Source organism: Chanos chanos, chromosome 3, assembly GCF_902362185.1.
Source record: "Chanos chanos chromosome 3, fChaCha1.1, whole genome shotgun sequence".
NCBI classification, from domain to species: Eukaryota; Metazoa; Chordata; class Actinopteri; order Gonorynchiformes; family Chanidae; genus Chanos; species Chanos chanos.
Genome location: NC_044497.1, coordinates 50,617,504 through 50,635,730, shown reverse-complemented (window position 1 = coordinate 50,635,730; position 18,227 = coordinate 50,617,504). Strand labels below are relative to the sequence as shown.

The 18,227-nt window shown below is 42.2% G+C and overlaps 1 protein-coding gene across 1 annotated transcript; it reads left to right on the top strand.

The window, feature by feature from the left end:
* Positions 1-582: 582 nt before the first annotated feature.
* Positions 583-16,556, top strand: ulk1b (unc-51 like autophagy activating kinase 1). The gene is made up of 28 exons (XM_030768411.1): positions 583-768; positions 1,394-1,486; positions 1,583-1,624; positions 4,617-4,649; positions 5,237-5,273; positions 6,137-6,310; positions 7,014-7,087; positions 7,201-7,302; positions 8,168-8,226; positions 8,466-8,548; positions 8,738-8,788; positions 9,175-9,263; positions 9,836-10,001; positions 10,246-10,306; positions 10,632-10,721; positions 11,180-11,314; positions 11,561-11,715; positions 11,966-12,043; positions 12,197-12,441; positions 12,653-12,840; positions 13,075-13,190; positions 14,041-14,160; positions 14,332-14,507; positions 14,752-14,930; positions 15,158-15,276; positions 15,426-15,583; positions 15,942-16,077; positions 16,203-16,556. The coding sequence occupies exons 1-28, from the start codon at positions 679-681 to the stop codon at positions 16,256-16,258; spliced, it is 3,105 nt and encodes a 1,034-aa protein (XP_030624271.1). The 5' UTR covers positions 583-678; the 3' UTR covers positions 16,259-16,556.
* Positions 16,557-18,227: the final 1,671 nt, after the last annotated feature.

Sequence of the window (18,227 nt, the reverse complement as noted above, 5' to 3'; positions counted from 1 at the left end):
GTGTTATTTGTTTCGTTTTTGCCTTTTAATTGGTACAGTAGGTCATACAGTATGGCACAGTTAGGATTTATGCCATTGGTTTTGTCGTGACAGACTTCCCTTGACGTCAAAATTCAGCAAATGAGGAGATGGTGCACGCATGCGCAACGTTGCAGGGCTCGACAGAATTCAGGTCTTTGTTAAGACCCACAAACGAGTCCTTTTGACGTGAGTAAACAAATTAGGATATTGTAGGAACTTAGTTGTATGACTCTTGGAGAAATAGCAGATGTTAAAACCGGCTGGATCAGACTTCGCTGTTATACGGTGATCCTTTGAGCTGACAAAATCAGATGTATACAAACAAAACCAGCGTTCGTGTTTTAAGGTGGTATTTCGCGATATTTTTAACCTCACTGTAATAGGCTGTAAACGCTGAGCCATCGGGACCACATAAAACATGGAGGAACTCAATAAATAAAAAGGAGAGTGGCTCCTCTCCATCCACAAGCTACCATGAGAAGAGAGGAATATTTTTCTTCAGAAAGGCAGCTCATGGCACGCGAAAGAGGGGGTGAACTTTCCAGCTGCCTTGTCAATACAGAGGAGAAGGGGGTATCAGACCGAGGAATCCGTCGAGTCACTTTTGCTTGTTATTTTTCGGAAAAATAATATATACATATTTGAAGCTGTAGGACGATGGAGACAGTTGGAAAATTCGAGTTCAGCAGGAAGGATCTCATAGGGCATGGTGCCTTTGCAGTGGTCTTCAAAGGCAGACACAGAGAGGTGAGACAATTATTTCTGAATATGGTAACTCGTTTAACACATCGTTGGTACATTTTAACAGTTTAGTATGGGCTCGTTCCTTTATTTTTTCCTTTAGTTATTGTCTACTCTGAGTTGCTCACGTCTTCTCTGCTACTGTGTCACTGTCAAGAGTGTAACGAGCCACCTTAAAACAGGCCCGGGCTGCTGTTCTTTTGCATGCGTTGTGGTTAAGATTCTAACATTTAATGCACACGGTACGTTTTCTTAGAAGCACATTGGCACGTTGGATGCTCTGTAGTAATGCTTAATGTCCATGATTTGCTTTACATCTATGTGACAGAATATACACATCTTTATTTCCGGTAGAGCCTTTGTGGTTGGGGGTTGGGGCATAATAAATGCATAAATTCTGTACGTTGTGGAACATCGAGATATTTGAAGTTATGCCCTGGCGGTGCACACTATGCTTTTTTATGTGTTAATGAGATGAAAAGTCCGTTGTATTTTACTAACCCTGTCTGGTTAGTATGGATGAGGACATGTCAAAACATGCCCCGAAACTAAGTATTTGATGCTGTGACCAAAATGAAATATAATTTTGAACGTACAAAATGAGTTACTCAGTATCGTGTTTTGTCAACAGAAACACGAATGGGAAGTAGCTGTGAAATGCATCAACAAGAAAAACTTGGCAAAATCTCAGACACTTCTAGGGAAAGAAATTAAAATATTGAAGGTATGATTTCCCACATTTCTGTCACACTAAAGATATTTTGTTGTGTGTGTGTGTGTGTGTGAGCCTAGATAACATTGTTTGTGTCTTTCTCTAAAGGAACTGAAGCATGAAAACATCGTTGCATTGCATGATTTCCAGGTATGTTAACTCTGTCTTACACAGAGGATGCTTATCTTGTAGACTAAAAGGTGAATGCCTCAGTATCGTTAAATATTTCTCTGGGGTCAAATGTATCATGTCTAAAAGCCTACTACGTATTCATTCCTCATTCAACATTTATTTTCATAACCTCTTTTTCGTGTTAAATAAGTGTATATGGGCCCAAATGAGGCTAAGTATCATCCTGTAAAATATTTAGGTTATTAGACCTCACGAAAACCGTAACAAGCTGCAAGCTTGTCTTGCATTGGCTAAAGTCCATCACGTGTTTTATGTTGACATGCCATGTGCACTCACTGGTTGGTTTACAGAACAGTCTTATGCACGGATTTATGGGTATGGTAGTTTTTTTTAACAAACGTACATAAACCAATGGTCCTCTGTTTGTGTATTTGTGTGGTATTTATAGAAGGAATTTCAAGATCACTTACTCCTTGTCAAAAAAAGCCACTCCTCTTAACACACCTAATCTGTATGCTGCACACCTTACGGTATGAGTACAGCGTTACCGATGTATGCGTATTTTGCAGCATTATTGAATGTTGCCCAAACCTGTTCGCCAAGATAGTTTAACACGCTGCGTTTAAGATCAGTTTGAGGTGAACTGTCTGATATCACAAATATTTGTTGCTTGCATTTTCACCCACAGGTTGAGTTGTTGTTACGCTTAGATATTAAAGTTGTTGGTTGTTTACATACATTGCCGCTGACTTTCCATGTTTCTGCTGACTTTTCAGCTCAGACACATTGTCCTCGGGAAGTGCATGTCGCCAGCTGGTAGACTGCATCATTTTCTCTAGTGTGTTCTTCATTCTTTTTTCGTAATGGCCTACATTCATCTAATTATCTGTCAAACCAGCTTTTAATCTGTTGTGCTGCCAAAAATTTGCAATGTAATGTAATAAATCAAAGTGCAGCACGATTAGTTTTGTTGATTTGCTCTCACCTTCATTGGAATCATTCCTGAAAGACCGTTCGAGGAGCTGCGCATTTCACATGTAAGGTTTGCTGCAGTCCAAGACCTGCTTGGCTCTCTGCCACATGTGAACGTGGTGCACAATGCCAAGTGAGTCAAGTTCTGGGTAACCGTCCAACCAAGAACAATTCTGAGCGCTAGGCCAGAAAAAAAAGAGTCATATCTGTGTGTGATCCCTCTGAGTGAGTTTCAGAGACCTCTGTAGCCTGTTTGTTTTCTCTTATATGTAAGAAGTCAACGATAATGCCTAGAAAGAGCGCTAGATGTGGCAGTGTGCCGATTTAAGTGCCGATATTTGACTTTGTCCAGTAAATGCTGTTTGTGTAAATAGCATCACTCATGTGTCCTCACTGCCTTCTCGATTCTGAAGGAGATACTTGTCGAAACGTGTTCCAAATATAGAAATTGTATAGTTTTACGCTTCATGAATTAAAAATGAATGAAGATTCTTTGTCTGCTATACATAGAGAGAAAAATGGCGCTGTGTGACAACTCATTTATATGTACTATATATTAATAACTATTCACCTTCATATTATAAGTATTTGAAGATTCAGAAACATCTTAAATTTATAGACCCCATTCTCTAAATGGCATAGAAGAGGCTTTTGATATATGACATTGTGTGGGCTTGCAATATAATACTAGTTCTGAATCTCTTTGGGCTATTTTAGTGGTCTGTTCTACACATACAGTGGAATAGCAGATGGTTTCAAGAAATTGGAGAGCTGAGCTTTACAGTCATGCTGCTTCAATTAGATGAAGTTTCTCACCCCCATGTTTACCATAGAAGGCTCAGTTATCATTGCTCTTGCTTTGTTCAGCTCGAAGGCTGTATGTGGTAATCACATGGATTGCTAATATGCACTTGGGCACGTACCATTAACACAAGAATGGTTTATGTGGCCAAACAACCATTGAAGCCAGATGGTTGGCTGTCTGTCTGGCTGGCTGGCTGGTTGGCTGCTTTCTGGCTGGTTGCTATCTCCAGCCCAGCAAAAAGAAAACTTCAGCAATGCTGAGTCAGCAGTCTCTTGCTCTGGGATCAGCCAGTGCTGCTCAGCTGATTGGCTGCACGTAGAGAGGGAGGTCGACTGGTGTGGAATGATAAAAAGGATGTTTTCAAGTGGGCCGCACTGACATGTTTTCAAGAGACTTATGCCACAGCCTTGTGTATGTAAACTGAAAATGTCAGGAGGTAGTGGGAAAGGCTGTAAAAACAAGGCTGGTATCAGACTTAAACTAGCCAGTTGTGCTTTTAGTTTTCTGTCTTTTCAATAATTGTTTAAATAAACAGTATTCCCTGCTTTAAAACGGCATCGTTATTTTGAATGTGGTTTTGAAGCTTTGAAGTTTTACTCTGAAGCGATAGATTTATTATTTAGACATTTGTACAAAACATCTGTTTGTCTGCTTTCTTGTTAAAAACTCTGGGCACAGTTTAACATGTCAAAACACGATCATCTCCCATTTGGTAGTTTATGTTGTATCAGTTGGTTAATTATTAACATGTTGTGTAGGGGTCAAAGTTGTCCTTACATTATGCAGTCATCACTTAAAAGAGCTGCCTTAAGCTTATGTGTGGAAGACTGTCTAATTTGGATAGTGTGTTTTATAGCCTAGTTACCATTATTAGATGGTTAACGTGATGACACCCAATAGGATTAGTGTTAACCCTTCTGTTACCATGTGGACACACAGGCCATATGTGAGTCAGCTTCTGCAGCATTTACTCAACACTCCACCATTCCAGCAGCACTACGTATCCAAACAAATATGTTTTTAAACAAATCCCTCTGCACACTTGATCGCTAATTCATTTAAACATGTCACCATCAGTTCTGATAAATTTAACATTCAGGCAGTCAACAACCTGGCCCATTTTAGGACGCGAAACACACTTTTTTTTTCTTTTTTTTTGACATAACAGTGACTTTTTAAAATTGTCAAATGAATGCAATCATTTGAAATATTATTGTACCTGCCTCTTTCTAGGAAACAGCAAGCTCTGTTTACTTGGTGATGGAGGTAAGATCTGTAATTGGATTTTGTTTTTTCATGAAGTTTGTTTTCATAGGCCTAGTATCTTATTCTTAAACTGATCCAGCTTGTCTTTGGTAATGACCGTGAGCCAAGACTTAGGATGTGAGCACCATTGGAGAAAAAAAAAAGTCCAGAGTTTGAAATGCGTAGTGATTAAATGAACTGTGTTAAAGCTACATATCAGAAACATGAAGAGCAGATTTAGACTTCTTCGGTGAAGACCACCTGGTGTGTTTTTAGCGTCTCAGTAAGCATGAGACATCAGTGCAGACCCGATATATTCACAGCAGTTTAGCTTATCGGTTCTTGTTACACAGACACTTCAGATGTAGAAAAAAGGAAATGACTCCAGGAAGGCTTATGCAAGTCTGCACAAAGGCAGTGATCTCGACTGATATGCATCTCAATGCCCCAGGCCTATCCACTAACCCACTCACCCTTCAGATGGGAAATTGTCGCGTAGTTTTCTTTTTCTAAAGCCCTGATGGTCATGCAGACTTAAGCCTATTGTCATTGTTTGATTGTTCACCCATACACTCTCTCATTGTTTTTTTTTTCCCCCTCATCTCCAGTATTGCAATGGAGGAGACCTGGCAGACTACCTGCACTGTAAGTTGGTGGATCAAAGCAACAAAGTTTTGGTTAATTTTCCCTCTCCACTTCCTGCATTTATGCAAGAATCCCTGTTGTAGGACCTTTGAGTAGATACAAACAAACTTGTTTGTAGTTGAATCTTAAAATAGCTTAAGGCACGTATGCTGCCATGTTCTTTTAATTTAATTTTTAAAAATGTTGTGGGAATCTTAATAAATATTTAAGGGCTGTCCCCGAAGCTTGTGTAACCAAAAAAATGATTTGTTTTCAGACCATGAGCATAAAATAATCTAAGCCTCAAGTGCCCTGAGCATGGTTAGAAGTATTCTGTTATGAACTTTTAGAAACAGACTTACTCAGATCTGTTTGAGTAAAGTGCTCATACGCCTGAGTTGAAATTTGTCATATTCTTGAAAATGTGTGATCCTGAGGAGTTTATAGGTGTATGATTATGAATAGTACGCTTTAACATGGAGGGTGTGTGTGTGTGTGTCTAGTCGACAATGCTCGGCACAGGAAGTTAGCACAGAGCGGTTTGTTTTATTTAGAGACAGAGGTCTGAGGAAGTTTACTCTGGCGTTCAAGGGAATGAGGCATGTTTTTTTTTTTTTTTATGAGGATATGGGGCCAAGCTTTCTATTCAGCATTCCTCAGTCAGCTCATGAGCAGAACACGATAATCTAGTTTTCAAAGTTTAGAAGGTTAGGTTCCTGTATTCAAGTCTAAGAAACAGTTGAAGAGCGCTGCCAAAAATTTGCATAGGTTTGACAGTCAGATTAGTTCACATTATATTATGAGGACTAAATGCTGGAATGCTAGTGATTTACATGAAGTGTGTGGTTGGCTTGTGTGTCACACCCTGTTGTTTCCCTCCCCAGCTAAGGGCACCCTGAGCGAGGACACTATCCGAGTGTTCCTCCAGCAGATAGCGGGAGCCATGAGGGTCCTGCAGGCCAAAGGCATCATTCACAGAGATCTCAAACCCCAGAACATCCTTCTGTCCTATCCCGCTGGCCGCAAGTCCCACTCCAACAACACCTGCATCAAGATAGGTGTGTTGACGGAAGGCAAAGGGCCGGCCGTCCGACCCAATTGTGAATGCGTTTCCGCACGCTTAATACACACTTAAGGCTGACGGCTTTGAATGGCACACTCTTCAGACAAACCTGCCAAATCACACGTTCTTTAGATAAATCTGCCAAATCACACACTCTTCAGACAAATATGCTGTTCTCCAGGGCTTTGAAATTTAGCCGAGGGGAAAAAAAAAAAAAAGAATCAGATGTGAGGGTGTTAAACATTGGTTACTTCTGGAGAATTGTTGTGTTTGAATAGTTTTAGGTCGTAAAACATTGCACCGGCTTTCCTGATGATTCATTCTGTATTGCATTGTGTATTCTGTGACCTGACTTTGCCTTGAATGTTGGAAATTTTTCTTCCCCCCCAAACTTAATTTTAATTGGTAGTTTACTGATATACAGGCCACTGCCCTCTCTGTGAGGACATTTTAAAAAAGACACTTAGAAAAACAGTGTGTGTGCTTATGTATTGGCCTGCATAATTTATCTTTCCATCAGAAACATTGAGATCAGCTAGGGGGTGTTGTCCGTTCCAGTGTATGCACTGTTGTTCGTTCATCACAGTTGTTGTCAGTATCTTATCTCTCTTCTCCTCCCTCCCCACTTCTCTCTCTCTCTCACTCTCTCTCTCTCTCTCTCTCTCTCACTCTTTCTCTCTCTCTCTTGCTCTCTTTAGCTGACTTTGGCTTTGCACGGTACCTCCAGAACAATATGATGGCTGCCACACTATGTGGATCTCCCATGTACATGGTGAGTCCCTTTAGGTTTAAGTGTACAACACATTTTACTGATTCAATGCAAGATTTCCACAAGACCGTTTGTGTACAGAACAAAACTGAAAAGCCCCCTTCTCCTCTCACCAGGCCCCTGAAGTTATCATGTCCCTGAATTATGATGCCAAGGCTGACCTGTGGAGCATAGGAACCATTGTGTTCCAGTGTCTGACAGGGAAGGCTCCATTTCAGGTATGCATTATGCTGAGTTATTACCGTAGTAATAACAAGGCAATAAGAGCTTGCAGTCAAGCAAAATACAGTACTATACACTCTCTACTATAACTCACATAAAAAGGAAGAATTTTTTTTTTCTACTTTTTGCATTTTTCATGAAGCCATTTTGGGTCCATGCAAACAAACTTAAAATTGCTAGCCTGGGACTTGCTCAAGGCATACACACCGCTGTGCTGTTAAAAAGACTTGCTGAGATCTTAAGACCACTCTGTCCCTGCAGCGTATGTAACTGAAAATAATTTGTTCTCAGACCATGAGCACGCAATTGCATAGACCTCCCGCAAAGTCAAACAAACACAATAATAAATATGCTTAAATAACTCAAACTCCACATAAAACAAGCAGCCCTGACTGATGTTGGTTTTGTTGTTGTTGTTTTGTTTTTACCTACCTATTCACATGTGTTTACTGTTTATATGCAACACAAAAGGGTTTATTGTCAGTGTGTATGCTCTAAATCACGGGTCAGCCCATGCAATTCGTAGCGTAAAACATGACAAACAAAGCGTAGCTTCACATTGCCTTGCATGAGAGAGATGACTGTCTGCAGATGGAGATGAACAAAGCTTTTTCTGTTTTTAAATGCAACATCATGTCTTTATGTAATAGCAACTTTTGGTGCTTCTGACACTGACAGAATGATTTTGCTTTCGGCGCATAATATTTTAGTTTAATTTCCCCATGCCCAATAATCTTACCCATTCGATTTTAACCGACTGAACATGTCTTATATTTGAAATCTCATTCGCTTTGTTTTGTTTTTTTTTATTGCCTTGTTTTCTTAAACTCCCCATCTAATTTTTTTCTGTTCTGTCATTAGGCCAGTAGTCCTCAGGATCTTCGACTGTTTTATGAAAAAAACAAAAGTCTCAGCCCGAAGTGAGTGCTCTATGGTCTTTAATCTAATGCTGTTTGTGTGTTTTAGAAATCAGATCAATCACATCCAATTCCCAACTGAATAAGAATCCCCCCCCATGATTTATTTTTCCTGTGTTTTACTCTCTCACTGTGTCCCTCTCACCCACTTCCCCTCTGCCTCATTTGAACTCTTTTTAACTGTCGGATACTCTCACTCTCTCTCTCTCTCTCTCTCTCACTCTCTCTTTCTCACCTCTAAGCATCCCCAGAGAGACCTCAAGCTACCTGAGACACTTGTTGTTGGGCCTTTTGCAGCGCAATCACAAGGATCGGATGGACTTTGGTCAGTATCTGCTTTTCGGGAATGTACCTTCACTGTGCTCTGAACTTCCTTACGCTACCTTAATGCTCTGTAGACTGTTGTGCTGTAGTAAGAGCCTGGCCTAAGTTCACACAGTGACAGTCAGCTATGTTACACATTAGCTGTTCATTAGAGCTGTTTTTTACTCTCTTACACTTCCTCCCATTTCAGATGAATTTTTCAGACACCCGTTTCTTGAAGCAAGCTCGTCCATGAAAAAGTGTAAGTGACACGGCTGGCCCTGTGTATATCTCTCTATATCGTTATAAATGTGGGGCTTTACTCTTCCTCTCTGAATGATCAAATTGAGTCTTATCAACCTTTTATGCAATTTATGTTCATTAATTTTGATTAAAGTTTCTGATTATTATCCTGTCCAGTCTGCTCAGTCATTAGAAAATTGAGGAGGAATTATCAGTTGATTTTCCTCACCGTGCTTGTCTTTTAGAATGATGAATTGAGCAGTTCTTTGTTCTTGTTTATTGAGGAGAATAACTATGGCTCTCTCTCTCTTCTCTCTCTCTCTCTCTCTCTCTCTCTCTCTCTCTCTCTCTCTCTCTCTCCCCCCCCCTCTCTCTGTGTGTGTGTGTGTGTGTGTGTGTTCACAGCAGCTCCAGTGACCTTAACGTGTTTTCCCAGCTCAGCTTCTGCAAGCTCATGCAGTAGCTCCTCAACTTCACACCTGGCCTCACCTCCGGTAAGTGCGTGTGTGCGTGTGTGCGTGTGTACGTGTGCGTGTGCGTGCGTGCGTGTGTGTTTGTGTGTGTGTGTGTGTACTGCGTGGATGCATAAAGGAATGACTGAGGATGGGTTTATGGAGCCTTTCCTTACTGCAGGTGGTAGGTTTTTTTAAGCTGTTTGTTGGTGGTGTGATTCTCAGGTCACTCTGTCTCAGCTGCACTGATAAATCATAAATGTGGTCTAGAGACTATCAGTGGCATTGTGGGAAAACTCTCTGATAAGGACCAGCTACCTCAACAAACACAAAGACATTTTCACAGTTATTGCTTAACAGTTATTGCTTAACAGTTTATAGCTCCATTTGGCAAAGCCTGAAGTAGGTCTGTTGATGTGCCATTATTGACATGGTTCCAGTATTTTTAGAATTCTCTCTGATTAGAAGTCGAGAAACTCCCTTTTCAAAAAGTGATATGTCAGGACACTTTATTATTTGTACTGTACTGAATACAATTTCTTCATTGCGACTGGTTCAAGAAAGAAAAATAAACACTCTCATGATCACTTTCCTTTTGCTTTCTCTTCTTGCAGCAATCGCTTGCTGAAATCCAGCAGCTCCGTGCTAAAGCCATTGCGTCACCGACCCAGGATTCTCCTGGCTACCTGCTGAAGGATTCGGGGGGTGGCGGCGGCAGCAGCAAGAACTCGTCATGTGACACAGACGATTTCGTTATGGTCCCAGCTCATTTTCCCACCAGTCAGTTTCATATTCACAACACTGAGCACTTCTCCAAAACCAGTAGACTTATTTCAGAATAATTATGGTCTGTTCATGCAAATTTTGAGAACTTTATTCTTTAACTCTTAACGTCTGTCTGATTGTCTGTGTGTGTGTGTGTGTGTGTGTGTGTGTGTGTGTGTGTGTGTGCGTCTGTGTGTGTGCGTCTGTGTGTGTGTGTGTGTCTGTGTGTCTGTGTGTGTGTGTGTGTGTGTGTGTGTAGCTGAGCTCACGTGTGACATGCCTACAGGGAAGGTGCTGCAGGACAGTCTGATGTATAGTGGGTAAGCACTCGAGAGTTGATCCACCCACGGATAAAAGTGTAGCTTCTGTGTCTTACACATGATAGGAACACCAGTTAAATCATTAAAGTTCCCTCTATTCCAGTATAACAAAACTACATCCAGATCCGTTTATGGGGCGTGCTATATGACCATTCTCTACTTTTTTTTTTTCATCTAAATCTTCTTTTGCTTTTAATTTATTTAACACCAGCTTGTTTTATGTCTTGCTGTGATGTAAAAGTATGTCTGACAGTGGATCAACTAAATTTCATATTCCATGAAGAGAACTCTGGTAATCTTGTGTTCTTTCTGTTTTCTTTGGCAGGAGCTCTCTCTTGGCCTCTGGTGGTTTGGGAGGTCAAGGCAAGACCCCCCCACGTTCACCATCCTACAGCGGCTCTCCTGGTACTGTAGGGTAAGTGCATATTAAGCATTTGTCTGAAAATAGCACATCTCTATCAGTCACTTAGAGGGGAGCTGGACTTGATCACTTCATACTGTCTTCCTTAAACATCACGTCTTTCCTTTTTGACATAAAATGAAGATTTAATGGAGAGAATCAGATCCCATATTTTTTTTATTTCTTCTTAATGAATCAATATCACCATGACTCAGTATCTGTTAGAAGAAAAACAGAACTATCTCTGTTTCTATCACTCTGTATTCAGTATCAGTTTGAATTTCTTCAACATGTTGCATGCCAGTTGCCTTTGAATATAATCTTGATAGTATTTGTTTATCGGACACTGAAAAAACAAAGTAATATCTGTTCCTCGTTTTCTTTGCCCCTCTTTCTCTCTTCTCTCTCCCTCTCTCTCTCTCTGTCTCCCCCCTTCTTCCTTTTGTTTTCTTTATTTTTCCTCACACTCTCAGCAGGCCCAGTGAGTTCTCTGCTAGTAACTATGGCAACTATGGTCAGTCAGTACCCATTCCAGTCCCCACACAGATTCACAACTACCAGCGTATAGAGCACAACCTCAACTCTCCCAGTCAGGATAGCTCTCCAAGGTTAGTGCGTACGCAGACACTCCAACACATGCCTCATTCTCCCTTTCTTCCTCCAGTTTTCTGTCTCTAACACACAAAGACACAGTGTCCCTGGATAAGTCCTACTCTATGCTCTATTCACCGTGCAGTGCCTGACACACTGTCTTCCCCACTACCACCCTCCCTCCATTCATTCGTCCACTTTATCATCCACTCAAGTGTTTTGTTATGTAGTTCAGGCTTTACTGTTGGTTCTCCGTACCGCAGAGCGGCACCACCAGTACGGCGGTGCAGCAGTGGCAGCTCTCTTGGATTTGGGAGGACTGGACCTTCGCCCCCTTACTCAGCAGGCCTTGGACCCGCCCTCACCTCTCGCAGGCTTTCTGGAGGTGGGAGCAAACCCTTTCAGCTTTCACCGCAAGGTAAGCAGGATCCAGCCGTGCCGTACTAACCGACAGTGCCACTACATCTCCAGGGCATTTAATCATTTAGTAGTGGAATGACAGTTTTTCTCTCTTTTTTTCATTTTATTTTAGGTTCGTTTTTGTACAGACATAAAATTCCATTTCCTCTCGATTTTGACCAGGAAATTGTTTCAGTAATATCTTAATTCTCAGCATCTGTTTTTCTGAAGAAGAAAAAATCTTTTTTTTCTTGTCTTTCCCTCCACAGTGGGCACTATTCCTGAGCTGCCAGGCCAGTCTGGTATGCTGAACGTGGAGACAGCTCGGCCGGGGTCTCGGATTGGAGGTAACGCAAGATTTCTTTTTCTTTTTCCGTCCCTCTGGACTCTGATGCGTTGAGTTGGTCTGTACCGCTGCATCCTCTTAGATGAACGTTTTACGCTGATTCGTTCTATTTTCGACCGTTACTCATCCTTACCCTCTCTCCTGTGTGCACTAGCTCTCCAGACTCCTGAGGTAAGATCAAGACCTCAGCAACAGGGCATGGGTACCAGGCTCCACAGTGCTCCATGTCTGCTGGAGGCTGCAAGTGGCTGCAAGCAGAAGATCAGGAAGCAGCACTCGGATCCTGTGGTGGCCCCCCAGAGTGGCATGATGGCTCTGAGGCCTCTTCACTCCTCCCCTCGACTCAGCGAGCTCATGCAGCGTAGCCCCTTACCCACCATACTGGGATCACCCTCAAGGGTGAGCGTTTATCTCCCCTTCATCTGTGTGAACGAACATGCCTCTTTATGCGAAGAGGAAAACGTCTCTTGTATCCTGAGGTTTCACGGCTTTGAGTCGAATTTAGAATGTTTGTCCCGTCCTGGTCTTGAAAACCGTCCGTGTGCTTCTCTGTTGTCTGAACGTGGTACGATTGAATGGATTCTGATCACGTCTTTCGTTTATCCACCAGGCCATGCCCCCCTTCGAGTTTCCCAAGCCCCCCAGCTCCCCAAATATGGTCACCTTCTTTACGCAGCAAGGCATGGCTCTTCCATCATCCGCTAGCAGAGCGGTTCAGGGTGACCCAGGGCTGCCCTCCGGCTTCCAGCCTGACCACTGTGCCACTCTAGCAGCAGAAGAAAGCAAGGGCTTTGGAAGGTAAACATTCTGTGAAGAAAAGAAGTCGTGTATTACTCTAGTATAGAAATAGGCAGTAAGAGGTACCGAAAACAACCAAATCGCTGAAATTGAGCTTAAACTGAAATATCAGAGTCGTCCCCCCCCCCCTACTTTTCACATTCTTTATCTTCCCGTGTTTTTATATGTGCCTCTTTTAACCTTTAACCTTTAACCTTTCGCTTTGATGTGTTTTCTCACCACCTCTCCACCCAGGTCCCAGAGCGCTGGTCGCCTGTCGGACATGTTGCTGATGGCAGCATTCGGGGGTCAGCTGGGAGACAGAGGGAGCATGGAGAACCTTAACGCCGACAGAGCCATAGATATCACAGGTGACCGCTCTCATTCACACACCGTCTGTTCCTGTTTGGTTTTAGTGTCAAAGGACACAGTGTCAGCAGCGAGAACTTAAACACTCTGCTCTAGTAGTCATGTATGTTCTTCCACATCTTGTATTGTTAACTTAACGTGAAAGGAAGAAAAGTTCTATGGGCTCCACTATTGCTCAATAAGTTGGTCTTTCACAGTTCATAAAAACTTAGATAACTGTCATGAATGTTCTTTTTATTTTATTGAACTTGTTGCGTTGTCAAAACAGTAGCAGATTTTATGACTGAAAATATTCAAAGGTCTCATTATCTGTTGATTAGTTATCTAAATGGGTCAGTTAGGATTATTGGTGCTTTATTTAGTAAGAAAGAGTACTTTCTTCCTTTGAAAGTGGAGCACAGCATGATAGCAAATCAGACTATATGAAGGGATTTTTCCACAGTCTGATGTCAGCTCATAGAGTGAAGTAATTGTCAAATCAAGTAGGACATTTTAAGGCTTGCAAATGTACAGAAAGTTCACTTCTTATCCGTTGGGTATGATTTGTGATTTTTTTATGAGGTAGCTTTACGGAAAACTGTTCAACGCATGGTAACGTGCCGTCAAGATGGCTGTCGTTCTCTGAGCTCTATCTTAAATTGAACTTTTTTGTTAATTTATTCACAATATTTTATGCAAGAGCACTATAATTTTGAACGTGATGATCACCTACGATAGGGAGACTTTGATCAACATCAGATCTACAATCGATAGCCAAACCGATAAGGTTATTTCGTGATTCTTCTGCCCTTTTACAGTGCTAATAAACCATTTCTCTCTCTAACCACCACGACTCTCTTCTGTGCTTTGTAGCGCCACCTGGTGGAGCCATGGTAGTAGGCTCGGGCAGTCCAGCACGGGTGGTGTTCACAGTGGGTTCTCCACCCAGTGGTTGCACACCACCGCAGACCTCTCGCTCAAGGAAGTTCTCAGGTGAATTTTCCGTCGAAACCCCGTTGTAGGTGCAACAAAGTTAATAATTCGTTGACTTAAATTACGCCGGTTGGTCAATGGAGCGGCTCCTGCATTGTTTTGCATGTAGATGATTCTCTTCAGCTACCTGTGATGTCCTGACCCTAATCCCACTCGCCTCTCCTTTTGCAGGCTCCTCAAGCTCTATCAGCCCGGTGGGCTCCTACACAAGCCGTTATGCCCAGGCAGGCATTTGCGTGGATGGCTGCGAGGGCCCTTCGAGTCCACGCTATGGCTTTAGTCCAGCCAGCCTGGGGGGAGCAGTCACTTTTGAGGCCCCGGAGCTGCCGGAGGAGACGCTCATGGAGGTTAGGATTTGCATTTTTTGAAGGAGTTTGTGTGAGCCATTGTCTTGTCTGACCTCTCGTAACGTTCTGTTACTCTGTTTTTGCGTATTTGTACGTTAATGTACACAGTTTATGTGTCTAGTCATTGCACGTTCTCGTGTATTTGTTGTAAGTCAGTAGAGACGGTGAAGGTTTTATCGTATGTGTATACGTGTGGGCGTTTTTTACCTGTCAGTCTGAAACTCGTTCCCTTTTCCCGCCGTAGCAAGAGCATACAGAAATCCTACGTAGGCTGCGTTTCACACTGGAGTTTGTGCGCTGCATGACGGAGGTGGCGGGAGCCAGAGGTGGAGAGGCTGACCACGACAACACCGCCTCCACCTGCCTGCTCCAGCAGCAGAGCCTGGTGGCCGACCAAATCAGCTCACTGAGTCGAGAGTGGAGGTCAGGAACTCGACTTAGATTCAACACAAGTGCTAATCAGATCAACAACTCCCCACTTAAGAGAATTTACACAAACTGATGTTTTGTTTTGTTTTGTTTTTGGGGGTTTTTGTAACATCTGCTCCCCATTGTTCAAAAGTAAGAGAAGTTGTTATGCAGAGTTGGCATAATGGTGAAGTAAAAATGAAAAAATATATAATGGGAGATATGCTGTTTGTGCATTGCAGTCATGCAGAACAATTGGTGTTGTACATGAAGGCTGCAGAACTCCTGTCATCTGCTCTGACCACAGCTATGGAAGGCATCAAACAGGGGAAGCTCTATCCTTCCACCACTGTTAAACAAGGTAAAGAACCACTTGTAGCATTTATTTAAAGCTTGGAATCATAACGATTCTCCAAACGCCTCTCCTTCGTCCATAGCTAGTGTCGTTTTCTGATTGCAAATTTTAACGTTTAGTCAATAACGGATTGTATTTTCTTGACCGTTGGACAGTGGTTAGGAAACTGAACGACCTTTACAAGTCCAGCGTGACATCGTGCCGCTCCCTGAGTGCCCGGTTGGAGCATTTCTTCTCTCGTAAACAACGCCTCATGGACCACATCAACACCATCACTGCAGAGAGACTGCTCTTCAGTCACACTGTACAGATGGTAAGGAGAAAGCAATTAGCACATGGGCAATGCTTTTTCCCTGTCTTCTTTCTCTGTCTCTTTGTCTGGCCACTTATTCTCATTCTCGTCATGCTGCTGGCGCCAGTCAAGTGAACAGAATCTTAGAATCCGTAGATTTTATCAACAGAATTAAAAAGAACATTTAAAAGAATATTTTCTCAATCCGTTTAGAAGTTGATGACGTAATGCTAAAACGGGCATTTGTGTGTTTAAATGTGAATCGATAGAACAATCTCATGGTGCTTCAGATCTGAATGTTTGTGTGTGTGTGTGTGTGTGTGTGTGTGTGTGTGTGTGTGTGTGTTTAATTGGAATATTCCTTTCCTTGACTTTGCAGGTGCAGGCTGCTGCTCTTGATGAGATGTTCCGACAGGGTGAGGCGTCAGTGCAGCGTTACCATAAAGCCTTGCTGTTGATGGAGGGTCTGTCCCTCCTTCTCACAGAGCAGGCAGACATTCTCAGCATCAGCAAGTGTGAGTTACCATGGTCTTCAACCGGTCCAATCCACACATTTATAAAGCCTTCACATTTAACGTACGATTATTTAAATTCCGTATGCCATATGTCTTCACGATGGCTTGTTTACTTCTCCCTGCAGGCAAGCAGTGTATCGAGCGGCGTCTCACCGCTCTGCAGTCCGGGCTTTGCGTCTAAAAATCTCAAACGTCGTTCTAGCGCGGCACTGCAAACTCAGCGGATTTCCCACATTCCACTCAGCCACATCCATTCTGCTCTGTGTGGATCTCTCTTCACGTCTTTCCATCCCTTATGTGCCACTGAGCGTCCAGATCAGATGACCTGAGGTGTCTTGTCTTTGACCTAACCCTCGGGCACTGTGGTCATACTGAAACCGGGCCGGCTTGGCCAACCAGGTGCGGTGTATTTTGCTGGATAAATGAAGATTTTACCACGCGCTCATAACACACGGGCAGGCACGTAGCATTAGCGACGCCTGCAGGGACCAGTTCTTATCACAACACATAGTATATCACTGAACTGTTAGCAGTCACTTATAACAGTCCAGTTCGATCAATAATTCTCAATGTTCTCTCACACACAGTTTGAGCCAGTCAATGGCTCGGCTCCGGCTGGTCACAGGTGGTCGTGTTTGCAATATCGCCTCTTTAAAAAAAAGCTGTGCTCGATAAAAGCTATGCTAGTCCTGAAATAGATCTAAGATAAGCTTTTCTCTGTCAGTACATTGTCAGCTGACAGTGGGGTGTGAGGCAGGTTACACGGAGCTGGACTGAATAACCAAGTACTCGTATTCATAGTGACCCATTTTACCCTCAGAATCATTTCTTGCCTCCAAAAGATATTACCCACTCCACATGTCACAAGGTCACATTCCCTTTAATCATACTATGAATCTGAATTGATGTCACTTTATTTCCAGTTTGATTTGAATGAATTTGAACATTTGAGAAGAGGTACTCATTGATTGAATATTTTCATCAGAAAAGGGAAGTAGTTTACCTGTAGATGAATGTTGCCACATTAGCACAGGCTCTCTCGACTTAGCAAAAAGGCATCATTAAGAGAAACTGCCCTTAACTAAAGAATGAGGAGTTGTTATTACATATTGTGTAACAACCCAGCAGCATGAAACAAGGCTGTTTTATTTTGAACTCAAATACAGTATTCGATTTTCTAATGTATATTAGGCAGTCCCTTTTGTTTTGCACCTGGTTTTATTTGTAAATTTTATCGTATGTTTATTTTTAGTCAGTGAAGCCATGCTTAGCACTTTAGATAATGTTGACCAATCAGATGTCCCCCCCTTTTTTTTTTCCTTTTTAAGAATCTGACCAACATTAGTCATTCACTGAGGAGAAGATGTTTCCAAATACCTTTATTAATTTATCATTAATTTATTTTTAGAAAACCTCTCTCAACTGAGCAGTTGTTTGTTTTTCAATCATTGATATGAATGTATGTGTGCATTGTCAGTTCACGAGTGGAAAAATAAACAGTTTATTAGTGAGGTTACATAAACAGTAAAAGCAGGAGAGAACCGCACCTCTCTTGACAATTATCTCACTGTATGACATGCCTGGATGCATACGTTAATTTTTATCCCAAACATTTCTCCCAAAGAAGAGAAACCTATTAGGTGCCCTGACAAAATGATTTCTATTCTATTTATTCAGTGAATATGACAGATATTGTCAAAGGAATTGAGAACGTTAGGGATTATAGGGACAATTTAGTGTAGGAGTTTTTCTTGCAATGGATGAATTTGATCAGCCTCCTTTTAAGTTCCCAAAGGGAAGGAGAATGCTACTCCGCTTTTGCAGTTACAGCAGTGTATGAACTGTGAGAATGGCACAGCAGATGAAGGAAATATCCCTAATCATTTTCCCTTACTCTGACCACAGGTACTTTGTGGTTTTGGCTTGAACTGTGCATGCTCTAGTCAGAGCCTTATGTGTTGGCTTTACACCCAAATGGATCTGGTGTGCACATTCATGTGTGTTTTAGTGCCTGCTAAATGTCGTGCAGAATGTGGACCAGTTAACTAAAGGACAGGGCTTAAGTTAGTACCATCTTGCTCCTGGCACATCTAGAGAATTATTCAGCACTGTTTTGAGGAAAATAATTAAATATATATAAAAAAAACAAA